This window comes from Anser cygnoides, chromosome Z (genome assembly GCF_040182565.1).
Source record: "Anser cygnoides isolate HZ-2024a breed goose chromosome Z, Taihu_goose_T2T_genome, whole genome shotgun sequence".
NCBI classification, from domain to species: domain Eukaryota; kingdom Metazoa; phylum Chordata; class Aves; order Anseriformes; family Anatidae; genus Anser; species Anser cygnoides.
Window position 1 is genome coordinate 75,927,858 of NC_089912.1, and position 13,406 is coordinate 75,941,263.

The following is a 13,406-nucleotide window of genomic DNA, read 5'->3' on the forward strand; positions in this document are numbered from 1 at the left end:
AGACCAATGGAGGAGGTTAGAGATTATTTTTCTTTGTTCTTCTGTGGCTTCCATGAGTATTTGTCTTTTATGTTCCCTACCACAGCATCTACAGTGCAAGTGAAGTGGTCCAATAATTGCCAATAATAAAGGATACTCATCTGGGACATACAAGTTTGAAGGAAGGAGTTAGATCTAGAGGCAATGGATATCACTCTTAAGAAAGCTTAAACGTTGCTCTTCCTCGTCTGTTGATCCCCATGAGACTTACCAGCTATATGCCTAATTGCGATGCAAGTGCTACTTATCAGCTGTATGCTACTGGGGTACAAGGTATGAATTGGACACCAAAGTATCTAATTATGAAATTTTGACATGCTTAGAGACTACTCCCCTGACAGCAAATGGTAAATTTTTACCAACTTCAACATGATAGATGCTCACCTCCCTCCCACAAGAGGAAAATAATGTTTCTATGGGAGTTTTATTAGAATGAATAGAGAGTTCAAGATTTTTGTCAGATTTAGTCTTCAAATTTGCTGTTTAGATTCATGTAGTTATCAACAACTGCATACTGTCTTAATTTAGTACTAAGAATTTTGTAAACAATCTTGCTGGATAGTCATCTACTGTTAAGAAATTGTATTTCATAATCTATCTCACATAGATAAAATGGCTGCAATTGCAAAAGAACAGAACCTAGGCAGAAGGAAAGGACTTCAAAATTGATAGTTGCTTACTTTTGTTTGTTTTCAATTTGCTCACAGGGATCCTGTCAAAAAAAGTAGTAATCACACATTTCAAAAATCTATTAGTAGGTCAATTTCAGCTTATTTTGAAGGAGCAAACTTTTAGTTTCTCATTGCCCCTTCCTTCTCCAATTCTGCACCTGAATGCTATTTCATATTTGCATTTACCAATTAGTACATGTAAATAGAAAATGTTATGCAAAACATATACATTTAAGGAATTTAAAAAAATCATTCAAATATTTCTAAATTTGATTTAACCATTCCAACATTAAGCATATTTACATCCAAATCTTCTGACACAAAGACTTGCAAACTAAAGTGTGCTATATCCTAATGTAAAGGATTGAAAACACAACTAATCACAACTGAACAGAGTCGAAAAACTAGTTCAACTTGCATGGTTGAATTCTAATAAATTGGGAATAGGAGTTTTTTTAAAAATGTTTCATTTAATAATTTGAAGCACTAACATTTCCAAATAGATTTCTTCAAAAAATATACATCATTTTAAAACAACAGCATTGCAAAGCATAAATAGGTTAGATTTAACAGGAAAATCATCCCACTTTAGAAGTGAGAGCAAAAATAGGCCAGCACATTAGTCACTACTAGAGCTGTCTGAACTGTCAGAAGATGAACTTTTTTCCTTTCGTCTCTTCTTCTTTTCCTTTTTATGATGTTTTCCTTTCTTAGACTTATTCTTCTTCTCCTTTTTCCTTTCCTTCTTGTGTGATTTTTGTTTTTTTGGCTTTGGACTATCCTCTTCAGCAGCACTTGATGAGGAAGACCTAGACCAAATTAAACATTGACAGATAATTGGAGAAGGAAAAATGCTACAAGATTTTATTATTATTTCAGTATTCATACAATGTTGCAAATCAAATTTGGTGAAGAATTTATACAGAAGCATCCAGTGGAAACTTTATGGTATCTCAGTCTGCATGTTCAACTGAGCAATGACTTTTCTAATTAGTCTATCATGCTAGAAAAGCAGTATGTTTACAACGCAGATTAACTGATTAGGCGAGTTGTATGTTTTTGCAACCTTCAGTAAGAAAAAGATGAAGAGCACAGACCTCAAAAAAACAAGTGACAGTATAACACTAAAGAAGAGCTTCCAGCTTGTACAGTATCACATGATCAGTCCCAACAATATGGGAATACCTTAGGGGAAGCCTTCATGCATTTCACATATATAAAAATCTAAGAGAAATAGGTATGACAGATTTGGATTCTCTTGCAGCTGGTATTATTTGTCTCCAACCAGCAGTGATGAGTGAAGTGACTGTATATATGCAAGAATTAAAATGACAATAAAAGGAATGTTTCAATTATTGTGCTCAAGTTCTTGAGTTGTTCAGAATTGCTGTTCTGTCCTATTGTTTCCAAGATAAACTATTAATTTCTTGCATGTAAAGACTACTCCCAGCAGACTAACATTTCTGTACTCTTCATTAAGTGTTAGAGCTACATTATGTAAATAAGGAAGGGGGGGAAATGCCAATACGGCCAGTGTTAAATCCTATTGCTTTATTTTATCTCCAAAGAACACCTTATTCTGTCCTCCAAATACATTTCACATTTCCTGGCTCTCAGTGCAGTTCCTGGGTTGTTATCAACAGTCCTAAAATCTATACTCTCATCTAAAGATCAGTCGGCAGGCCAAAGCTCAAGTTCACAATAAATTGGGTATCGCAACCTTTTCTTTAAAACCAGACTAACGCTTTCTTAGGCTTTTACAGCAACAGGAACATTAAAACTCAATACATGCTTATCAAAAGGAAAACTGTAGTTTTGCCTGTTAAGCTACTCAGAAAAAGCAAGTGTGTGCATATGTGTGCACACATGCACAGAGAGAAATTTAGGGTCCAGTAAGCTTTTCCATATAAGCTAAGCTGGGGACCAACCCCATAATCCTCCTGACTCTTTGTTCTCCTTTCCCCACCACATCTTGCCCAGTGTTGGGTAGTCAAACGAAACGCTACTTTCTCAGAACTGCACACCTCCAGAAACTAGAGTTTTCAAGACTTCCATCGTCCTAACTCCATAGCAGAAGCCTGTGGCTTCACCATTATTCAAAGAACAAACAAGTTCTCACTGGATAATGGGAAGTTTTTTCCGATCAAAAAGGTTCTTGCCAAACCCACTGGATTCAAAGCAGCAACATTTTCTGAAACAAAAACCCCACCCAAACATCAGAATATTTCTAAATTTCTGTTTTGAAATTAAAATAGGTGTATGAAAGAGTTACCTTTTCCTTGGTCTCTTTAATTTTGGTTTTTCTTTGCTTTTTCTTTTTTGTTTCTTTTTTTCCTCCTCCTCATTCAAATCTATGGATAAAAAATAGTTTATGACATTTCAGACTGAATTATGATAAGCATTAAAATAATGGCTGCAACAGCAATGTAAAGCTACTATAAAATTATTGTTAGAAGTTTTTCTTTTCTCCAAATTCTGGTCTAGTATATTCATTTCAGAAATATCTTGCACAGTAGCAGAATTTAATATACAACTTACATTCCAAGGACATTTATCTGAACACTAAGAATGAAGGACGCCCTGTAAAACATACAACTTTATGGTTTCATATCCATTCTTCTGTATTTTAAAGGACTTGTACTAGTTTGAAATCAGGTCATGTAACTTGAAGGTACAGAAAAAAATAGACACATATTCCCATAGGCTTACTTGAACTCACACAGCCTTATTTCACACTTCACAAATAGCTGTAACTAAGATAAATCTGATTTTACTGTCAATGTAACATCTATGAACATGATAGGAAAGTCACTCTTCATCTGACCTTTCCCCACTCCGCCTACGCAGTTGTATTAAAAGCTATATACAGGACAGAAATATTGACATCCAGGGAAAGAAATGAAGAACAGAGAGCAATTAATACCCAGGTCCTCTCCAAATGAATAAATAATAGGTACCTAGTTTGGCAATGCAGTAAACAAGAAACGTTGACAAAAATAACTGTTGTGCAAAATACAGAGTTGCTCCATCATTTCTCCTCCCTACAAATCATCCTTACTAGAACTGAGTTTAGGGTCTGGAATACGACAGCAACAGAACAAAACAAGATGTTTAAATTAAGGGAAAGAAGAAAATGATTTCATTTAGAAAATACTATAATAGAACAACCTTCACCTCTTTCTTAGAGGAACAGCCTCTTTCGAATCCAAATTCAAATGAACCAAGGTATCTGTTAACTAATGAACGCACCTTTTTCTGACAAACAGCTGATGCACAGACCTTCCAAAGAGAGAGCAGTACTTCTCCAAATATTAATGCTGAAATTCAACTGGCTAGCTATTTCAGTCAGCTAGCTAAAACATTACACAGGAACTAGAGAGAAACTGAACTACCTCATTTGTCATTACTTTTAAGAGTTGCTGTCGACTTTAAGATGTTCAAACTATATGTACTCACAGGACAAACTCAAAATATCCATGTAATGTTATTCTAAGCAGCTGCTTATTAACAGTCTTATCTTTTGCATTTAAGAAGCCCTTTTTGGGATGTTCCAAATGGGTACATTATTAATTTCTTATGAAAGGTATTAATAAAAAAAGACATAGAATCATTTCTCTGAAGTGTAAACATAAGATGTAAAAGATTTACCTTTAAAGCACAGACTAAAAGAACCAATAACAATTCTCAAAAAGGATAAGATGATAGTTCCGGCACACCAGAAGACTACTATCTGATTCAAAGAAAATTAATTAATTAAAAATAAAAAACCTACTCTTTTTTTCACGCATGGCTTGCAATCTCTGTAGCTCTTCTTCCTCACTGTCTTCACTGCTAGTGCTGCTAACATCTAAAACAATATCTCTTTGAGGATCCACTCGGAGGAAGTTTCGGCATTCAAATGTCAGATGACCAGCTGAACAAAACAAAAATTCAGAAAGAAATTCAGAAAAATTACCAAATAGTATCAAAAGAGCTTCAGTATTATTCAGTTTTGATAAAAGAAAAAAGGTTAGGCTAGGCTTCAATCAATGAACAAGGCAGGAGAGTGAATACTTCGAAAATGCCTCAAAGAATTTTGAGAGGCTATGCAATGGTATTCCACCTAATGATACTTTATGACCTCTCTCGTATTTCTGTTTAAAAGTTTAAAGATTTTGACCAAACTTCACTTCCTATTTCTTCAATGGTCTCAGATTCTTCCTGAAGAAATTATTTAAAAGCAGGAAGTGAAATATTTAAAAAACTACAAGTGTGTTATGCTGCTCTTTCTGTCTCCCTTTTGTGAAATAGAAGAATTTAATTCTCTTTTGACACAACATTCATTTTTAACAACCCGTACATAATACTGATCAAGCTATTACTTGACTAGTATTTTTAGTTTTCTAAATTACAAATTACATCTCAGTAATCATGACCAGAGCTAGACCCCTTGAAGCTGCATACACGTATTGGAAATAATAACAAAAAATAAAACAAATTGAAGATACGGGTTGTGAGAAACTAAGCTAAAGACACAGGAGGTCAAGTAGCAATTGAAACAAATGCATCTTCTTATCAAAAAACTTACATCTTGAAGACAGAACTTTTAGGAACATAAACATAGGCTTTGTGATTTGACTACAAGTTTCCTTTTCTTCCAGAAATCTTCTGACATTGCACCTTCAAATGAACCACTAAATCTATTTTGATACTCCTGTTCCTTTCAATGAATGGATACACTGACAAAATTTCTTGGAAGCAAAGTCTTTAGTGAAAGAACCAAGCAAGCTTTTTTCCCTTCAAGCCATATAACATTCAAAAAAATAAAAATAGCCTGAATTACAGTGTTAAAAGTTCAATTCGATTCACAATGGATCAGTGTCCACTCCTCCTTTTTCCAAAGAACAAGACTTAGTGAATAACAAATTAAAATCTTCACTAAGACACATCTACACTCATCAGGAGAGTAGCCACAAACATACTTTTATGAACAGAACATAATGAAGAGCATGAGCTAAATGCTAGCTGCAGAACTTACAAGTAACAAAATAAACTGTTTCTTGCAATATAGAATGCATATAGAAGTAGGTTTTCTTAGTGTAGAAGATGATACCGATTATTTCTTTTTTCTTTCAAAATACATTGGACATTCCTTGGGCAAAAAAGCCTGCTTAAGCCTTCAATGAGACTCTGAAGATGCACAAATGCTGATCTCAGTAAGTACTACAGTATATATCAAAGCCAATGCTTGAAATTCATGTTTCTCAAGCAATGACATTGTAAATTCAATACATATGAATACAATAGCATACTTTTTATTTCTCTTGAGAAACTTAAGTCTTCAAAAACACCAATAGGTGCAAGGAAAAAGAGAATGAAAAGGAAATTAAGTAAAAATATATGGTAGCTTCACCTGACAACTGTCTAGGCAACAAGGGAGGAAACTTTTTCTATTCAAAAAGTAGTTCCATCACCATCAATTGAAAAAAACACTGCATCATCATCTTGCTTACTACAAACTTACGGTAGCCACATTTCTTGCATCCAGCTCTGATGTTATCCTTATTTCCACCTGAAAGATAAAAATCCATAAATTATGTGTTACTAACATAACTCTTTAAGTTCCTTTTAAATCTGGCTTGATAACACCAACATGCAGACCAGAATGATCGCCCCTTAGAATACTGGCAAAGTGGCCTTCTATACCTATGTGAGCCCACAGTTAAGTTAAATAGACGTAGTAAGATGTAACTCAGAAAAAGAGAAGCTCTGGAGACCTCCCCCTAAAAGGATCAGTGTTATTTTAAAATCAGCAGAGTCTATTCACAACGAAAGTCAAAACAGAATTTCAGCAATCAAAGCAAGCCTTTCTGTACTTAAACTGAATAGAGCATGAAAAACACAGCAACAGCTGTATACAGTTTTCAGAATAACTAGTTCCTCCATTTAAATAAATTACCAAACATAACAAGACTTCCATGACAGAAATTAGAGAACCAGAAAGGAGGTACATTAGCTCCACAAGTTTAGACTTTAATTTACTGAGACAAGCATTGTCTCTAGAAAATTGTATTCAAAGTAGCAGACGAGCCTTCAAACCCCAGTCTTCTGTAGACCCCGAAACCTCAGTATTACATAACTTCTTTGTGGTTTACAAATTCAGCAGTGTTTATGTGTCTATTTTATAAGTGACTGTCTTTTAAGGGAAACCCATGAGGAATAAGGAGACAAGAAACACAGAAGAAAGTATCAAGAAACAAGGAACAAAAATGCACCTGCATCTCCCAATGCTATACCAAAAATAATACTTTGAACAGCACCTGCCAGTTCAGTTCACCTTTGGACTCAAAAGCAAGACCTCCCAAACTACCTACTTTATCTCAGTTTTCTGAAATATTCAATAAACTTCAGCCCTAGTGTGTAACTGACCTGTAGGTACAGAAAGATTCACTCTTCACGCAAGGGAAGTCAGTACAGTCTTGCACACACTACAAAATCTCCCACTGCATATGCAGGTGCCATTTGTCAGGATTTCCAACAGAATCACCCAGCACATGACCAGAATAGCGCTGAATTTATTAAAACTGGTAGGTCAGAATACTAACACTGGCTCCAGTTTTAGTGGACTGGCGCAAGTCGTATATCCTTACCAAAAGCTACATCACACAACACACACATATTTTTAAGAGAGAAACAGCAGGGAAACAAGCATCAAGACACAACAAATGCGTGTCCAAAAAATCTGGAAAAAAAAGTGTATAGGAGCTAAACCTTTACACAGCAGTAAAAGCAGGAATCACAGTAAAACTGGTATCTTACTAGAGCCTGTTGACAAAGTCTGAAAAATTTAAGACGCCCCCACACCATCACCTACCTAGAGGACAGGTTTACTAGGTCTTGATTGATCTTCCTTGCTCTCACAAAATTCTTGAGGCTGAAATTCTATTATTATTATTTTGGCTTTAAATAACGTTGCTAGAAATGCAGTTTTATGGAATTAAAAGCAAATGAGCTACTAGAAGCCTCTCTTTCTCACTTCTTCCCAACTGTTAACACTTGAGAAAAACAGCAACTGAGGGAGCAACAACCATCACTCATTCAATAGACCACAAGGCTGCAAAAAAAAAAAAAAAGCTCTGCAAACCTTTAAATGCAAACGTGAGATCTCTTCCTTAAGAAACTCCCCTCCTAGAATGGGAGCGAGTTTATTCAGTTTTTCTCTTCTTCTTTTGAGAGGGTTTTTTTTAAGCTCTTAGCAAGATTCAGACTTACTCAGTTTTCTCCAGCTGAATAGTCCTCACGTCTCGGGAAAAAGAAAAAAAAAAAAAAAAAAGAAAGAAACCAGCCGCTATACGTTTGGCTGGCGTAGATCTAAACACCTTGCGCACACGGTGGCCGTTTTTCGGCTGCAGCGTCCCCCCGCTGCTCCCACCCGCCCCACCGAAACAACAGCCCGGTGGAGGCAGGGGGAGAGCCGAGCGTGACGAGAGCCCCCCGGCGGGGCCGCCCCGCGGCGCTAACCAACCTCAGGGCCGGCGGCAGCAGGGCACCAGCCCCGGCAGCAACGCTGCTCGGCACGGACCGCTCCTCACGAGAGGTGCGGAAGAGAAGCAAGAGAAAGAAAGAAAGAAAGAATAAATAAATACATAGACAAGCAAACAAACCGCGCGCGCGCACGGCCCCGGCCGCCCTCCCCTCCTCACGGCCCCCGCTGCGGCAGAGCCTCGCCCCGAGCCGCCGCCTCCATCCCCTCACCAGGCAGCGCCATGGCGCCTCCCGCGCTGTCCCCGGCGGCACGGCCCGGCCCGGCACGGCCCCGCCGCCTCTCCCCGCCGGAAGGCTTTGCCCGGCGCACTCTCGGGCCGTGCTACTCGCAGGGAGGACGGGACAACTCAGCGCCGGGCGAGAGCCACAGGGAGGGACTGAGCTGCCTAGAGAGCCCTTCGGATCTTTTTACAAAGCGATTTTTCATCATCTGTCCCCGCTGTGCCTCCGGTCGGGGACCGATCCCTATCTTCTTCTTCTTGTCTTGGGCTGCATCCCCCCCTGCTTGGGTCGTATGGAGGCGCCCAAGATGGCGGGCGGATGGGGTCTGTGTCGCGGTTAGAAGCGCGGCTCTGGGCGCGGGCAGGGGTCGGGGCTGTCCCCCCGGGACGCCCTTTTCACCGCCATGAGCAACATCTACATCCAGGAGCCCCCCACCAACGGCAAGGTGAGGCCCCGCGAGGGGCTGGGGCTGTCGCCGCCTTTGGGAGGCTGGGGGAAGGAACCGAGTGCTGCAGGCGGCTAGGGGACAGGCGAGGAGGAGACGTGCGTCCCGTGGGGGTGGCGGCGGTTCCCTTGTGCTGCCTCGGTGAATTGGGTGCGTGATAGCATGCAAAGACATGCTTGAGTTGAGGTCTGTGCTCACCTGAACATGAGCCAGCAGTGTGCCCAGGTGGCCAAGAAGGCCAGTGGCATCCTGGCTTGTATCAGGAACAGTGTAGCCAGCAGGTCCAGGGAGGTGACTGTCCCCCTGTACTCTGCTCTGGTGAGGCCGCACCTCGAGTACTGCGTTCAGCTTTGGGCCCCTCAGTACAGGAAGGACATCGAGGCCCTGGAGCGTGTCCAGAGAAGGGCTACGAAGCTGGTGAAGGGCCTGGAACACAAGTCCTATGGGGAGCGGCTGAGGGAACTGGGGTTGTTTAGTCTGGAGAAGAGGAGGCTCAGGGGAGACCTTACTGCTCTCTACAGCTCCCTGAAAGGAAGGTGTGGGGAGCTGGGGGTCGGCCTCTTCTCACAGGTAACTAGTGATAGGACTAGAGGGAATGGCCTCGAGTTGCACCAGGGGAGGCTCAGGTTGGAAACGAGGAGACATTTCGCCTACTCAGAAAGAACAGTCAGGCACTGGAACGGGTTGCCCAGGGAGGTGGTGGAGTCACCGTCCCTGGGGGTGTTCAAGGAAAGGGTGGACGTGGTGCTTAGGGACGTGGTTTAGTGGGTGACATTGGTAGTAGGGTGATGGTTGGACCGGATGATCTTGGAGGTCTCTTCCAACCGCAATGATTGTATGATTCTATGATACTTACCATTTCAGAACTGTGTCATAAATACTGGAAAAAACAATTGAGACTAAATGATAGCTACCCAGCACATTTGGATATCTACTCCTGTTACTAATGTTATGAATTTCAAAGTATCTTTTAACTCACTTAGAGTATTTGTTGATCAGTGTCAAAGTTGCAAGAAAACTAATGATGAATTTATCAATATTTTTATAGGTTTTGCTGAGAACAACAGCAGGAGATATTGATATAGAGTTGTGGTCAAAAGAAGCACCAAAAGCATGTCGAAATTTCATCCAGCTTTGTATGGAAGGTAACGACTGAATGGCATAGGATTTCTTGATATTACTTCATATGTAATATTGATGTCTTTGTACTTTTTGTTAAAGAGAATTCATAAGTACATTTTAACTTTAATATATTAACTCATTATTTGTATTTATAAAATATTAACTACTGCCCAGGAAGAGGATATATTTCAAGTTTTTTAAGGAGCATAGTGGCAAAAAATAGAAAAATTTTACATGCTTTTGTGAAATGTGGTCGTTGACATAAAAGGCTTAGAAAGCTTATTTTTGACAAGTCTCTGCAAAGTACAGTTACTGCTTTAAAGAATGAACGAAACAGCAGTGATGCAGTACCTAGACATCCTCTGTTAAACTTATTCCTGTACCACTATCTTTACTACCTTTTAATTTTTTCAGGATCATTTTTAATATTTCACTTGATGTAGTTTTTCACTGTCGGAAGCTCTGTAACACTTTTCACTTAAGTACTGGGTACCAGAATGAGAAGTTCTGTGTTGGGAAAAGTATACCAGGAATGTGCAAAGGACCTTGCCCTTTTATGTGTTTTCTAGGTGCTGCTGTTATCCCATTTATACATTTACAGGGTTGTTAAGAGTTTTTTTAGCCCTCCTCTGTTAAGGAAAAATAACAGTCTGGGATTTGTGCCTCCTGCACAGATCAAGTCTGCTCTGTGTTCTTACATATTATGTGCAGATGTGGATTTTTTTCTTGCAGTGGTAAATCAACTTCTCAGCCCTTGCTGAGTCCTGGGAGTAACCTTCAGTTATTCTCAGTCGTAAAGAAACTAAGCTTTAATTTCTTTCTGAATTTGTGTGACTGCTGTGTTGGATTCTGTGCTTTGTATGGTAAACTTGAGTGTTTTCCTTGTGAATACCGTAGAGTGTAATCATCCATGAATATATGTACCTGTTCTGCAACTCTGGCAGATCCTGCTTCGCTTGGCAGCGTACTGCAGATTTGGAAAAAACAAACAAACAAACAAAAAAAAACAGGAAATATATGTTGTGTTATATTCTCAAATCTTATGTTTTCATACGATCTCATAACACTTTTCAGACACATCTTATTCTATAATAAGATAGGTAAGTGTATCTATAGAGAGATACATATACAGAGAGAGAGAGAGAATAAGAAGATAACCTGGGGAGCAAAATATACCACATACTTCACTCTGTGAACATCATTGATCTGTGTACAGTATAGGTGAAAGGGATAATATCTGTGTTCCATGCTGGTGAGTGAAAATGTTAACCACTTGGTGTATGGATATGAATAACTATATATGTGAGATGTTGTCTGAGACGGAACGTGGTAGACAGCTCTCTCTTTAAAACAGTATATGTTGGTGGCACTATCTGGTGGATATATGTTTCAGCACTATCTAGTGATGGCACTGAAAAGAAAATAACTCATCAATATAATCTTGTCAGTGATGTGCAATACCTTCTGCAGCAGAAATTTATGATATCACAGATTTTTTCATAAATGTAATCAGCAATACTTTGTAGGTGAGATAGAGTCACACTGTGTAAGTCAGTGGAAGACGAGGCAACCTACTGGAAATGGCAGAATCCAGTTACAGTGGTTGTCTTCTAGAACTCCAGTCATTGATGTGTCTGCATAATTTACAAGGAAGTGTGATTTTGAGACCATTTAAATATACTTAATGATCTTTTCCTTTTCTTTTTCAGAGTATTACAATAACACAATATTTCACAGAGTAGTGCCTGGTTTTATAGTGCAAGGAGGCGATCCCACTGGTACTGGATCAGGTGGAGAATCAATATATGGAGCTCCCTTCAAGGTACATAAATGTGTATCTTATGCATTAGTTTTTGATAAGTCCCTAGCGGTTGTTTTTCCTACTCTGTTAGGCTGCAAGACAGCAAACATTATATAAGAAAGGCAAGTTTATTTGTATGCTGTGTTTGCTTTCACGTGTTGCTTCAGTATTTTTGAATATGGATTTCTTAATTGAGAGTTCTTAAATCTATCTGTTCTGATGCTATAATAAATGCATAACCTTACTAGCGTGAACTTCAACAAGGAAGAATGGGGTGGAATTGTTCAGAGTAGGTGTTTGTATGTTTTAACCTCAGGAGGATCAACAAGGCAAAACACAAGGTCCTACACCTGGTTTGGGGAAGTCCCAAGCACAAATTCAGGCTGGGCAGAGAATGAATTGAGAGCAGCCCTGAGGAGAAGGACTTAGGCATGTTGGTTGATGAGAAAGTCAGTATGAGCTGGGAAATGTGTGCTTGCAGCCCAGAAAGCCAACTGTATCCTGGGCTGTATCAAAAGAAACGTGGCCAGCAGGGCGAGGGAGTGATTCTGCCCCTCTGCTCTGCTCTCATGAGACCCCATCTGAAATCCTTCATTCACCTCTGGAACCCCCAGCATAAGAAGGACATGGACCTTTGTTCCAATTTTCAAGAAAGGCAAGAAAAAAGACCCTTGTAACTACAGACATATCAGTCTGAGGAGGGACTCTTTGTCAGGGAGTGCAGTGTTAGGACAAGGATTAGTGGCTTTAAACTAAAAAGAAGGCAGATTTAGATTAGATTATATATTAGGAAGAAATTCTCAGAGTGGTGAGGCATTGGAACAGGTTACCTAGAGAAGCTATGGATGCCCAGTCCCTGGAAGTGTACAAGGCCAGGCTGGATGGGGCTTTGGGCAACTTGGTCTAGTAGGATGTGTCCCTGCTCATGGCAGGGGGGTTGGAACTAGATGATCTTTAATGTCCCTTCCAACCCAAACCATTCTATGATTCTATAATTCTGTGTGGCAGACTAAGATACAGAAATGTATATTGTGTATGTGTGTTTTATCTCAGTTAGCAAAGGTCTCTGAATGTTGTATATATATTCATTTTTATTGTAATAGTGGCATGGCTCATGTCTTGAGCAGGATGTTCATATCCTGAGTGAAGCTATACGTGCAAAGCAGCTGTGTTCTGTTCTGCTTCATTACTTTATTTCACTCAGGACAAACACCTTTAACTTGTGAATGAAGCTGCATAGCCAGTCTCTGTGCCTTCTGTCCACCTGATGCAAGAGTAGACATCTGCATGTGGCAAAAACATGGAGTTTGTGGAATAGATTGGTACCTGAGCAGAGTTCAAAACAAATACTCCCAGTACTGTAGTAGCAACACTACTACTAATTAGTGATATTATTCAGTATTACAGTGTTTACAATTCTGATACTTCAATAATATTAATATATTATTTATCAATTTCATCTTCTTCAAAAGTTCTTCTGTCTTCTCGTGGTCCACAAAATGTTTTTTCTTTGGATTTGAGTAATACTGAACTTCTGCAATGTTATTAAACTTCCAGGTTTCTTACATCAATTAGGATTTCC

At 39.3% G+C, this 13,406-nt stretch overlaps 2 protein-coding genes across 9 annotated transcripts in view; one reads left to right on the forward strand and one right to left on the reverse strand.

Annotated features, from left to right (window-relative positions):
• Positions 1-1,160: 1,160 nt before the first annotated feature.
• On the reverse strand, positions 1,161-8,608 carry SREK1IP1 (SREK1 interacting protein 1). The gene is made up of 5 exons (XM_013180550.3): positions 8,445-8,608; positions 6,214-6,261; positions 4,483-4,623; positions 2,983-3,061; positions 1,161-1,519 (listed from the first exon to the last, which is right to left on the reverse strand). The coding sequence occupies exons 1-5, from the start codon at positions 8,455-8,457 to the stop codon at positions 1,330-1,332; spliced, it is 471 nt and encodes a 156-aa protein (XP_013036004.1). The 5' UTR covers positions 8,458-8,608; the 3' UTR covers positions 1,161-1,329.
• A 103-nt stretch (positions 8,609-8,711) lies between these two features.
• Positions 8,712-13,406, forward strand: part of CWC27 (CWC27 spliceosome associated cyclophilin) — a 130,828-nt gene continuing 126,133 nt past the window's right edge. For all 8 annotated transcript variants that reach the window (XR_010827930.1, XR_010827931.1, XR_010827932.1 and 5 more), the window contains exons 1-3: positions 8,712-8,901; positions 9,950-10,046; positions 11,733-11,845. Coding sequence is in view for 4 of the 8 variants with exons in the window: in XM_066988809.1 (XP_066844910.1) it covers positions 8,860-8,901; positions 9,950-10,046; positions 11,733-11,845 (252 nt within the window). In the remaining 4 variants the exon portion in view is untranslated. The remainder of the gene's footprint in view (positions 8,902-9,949; positions 10,047-11,732; positions 11,846-13,406) is intronic.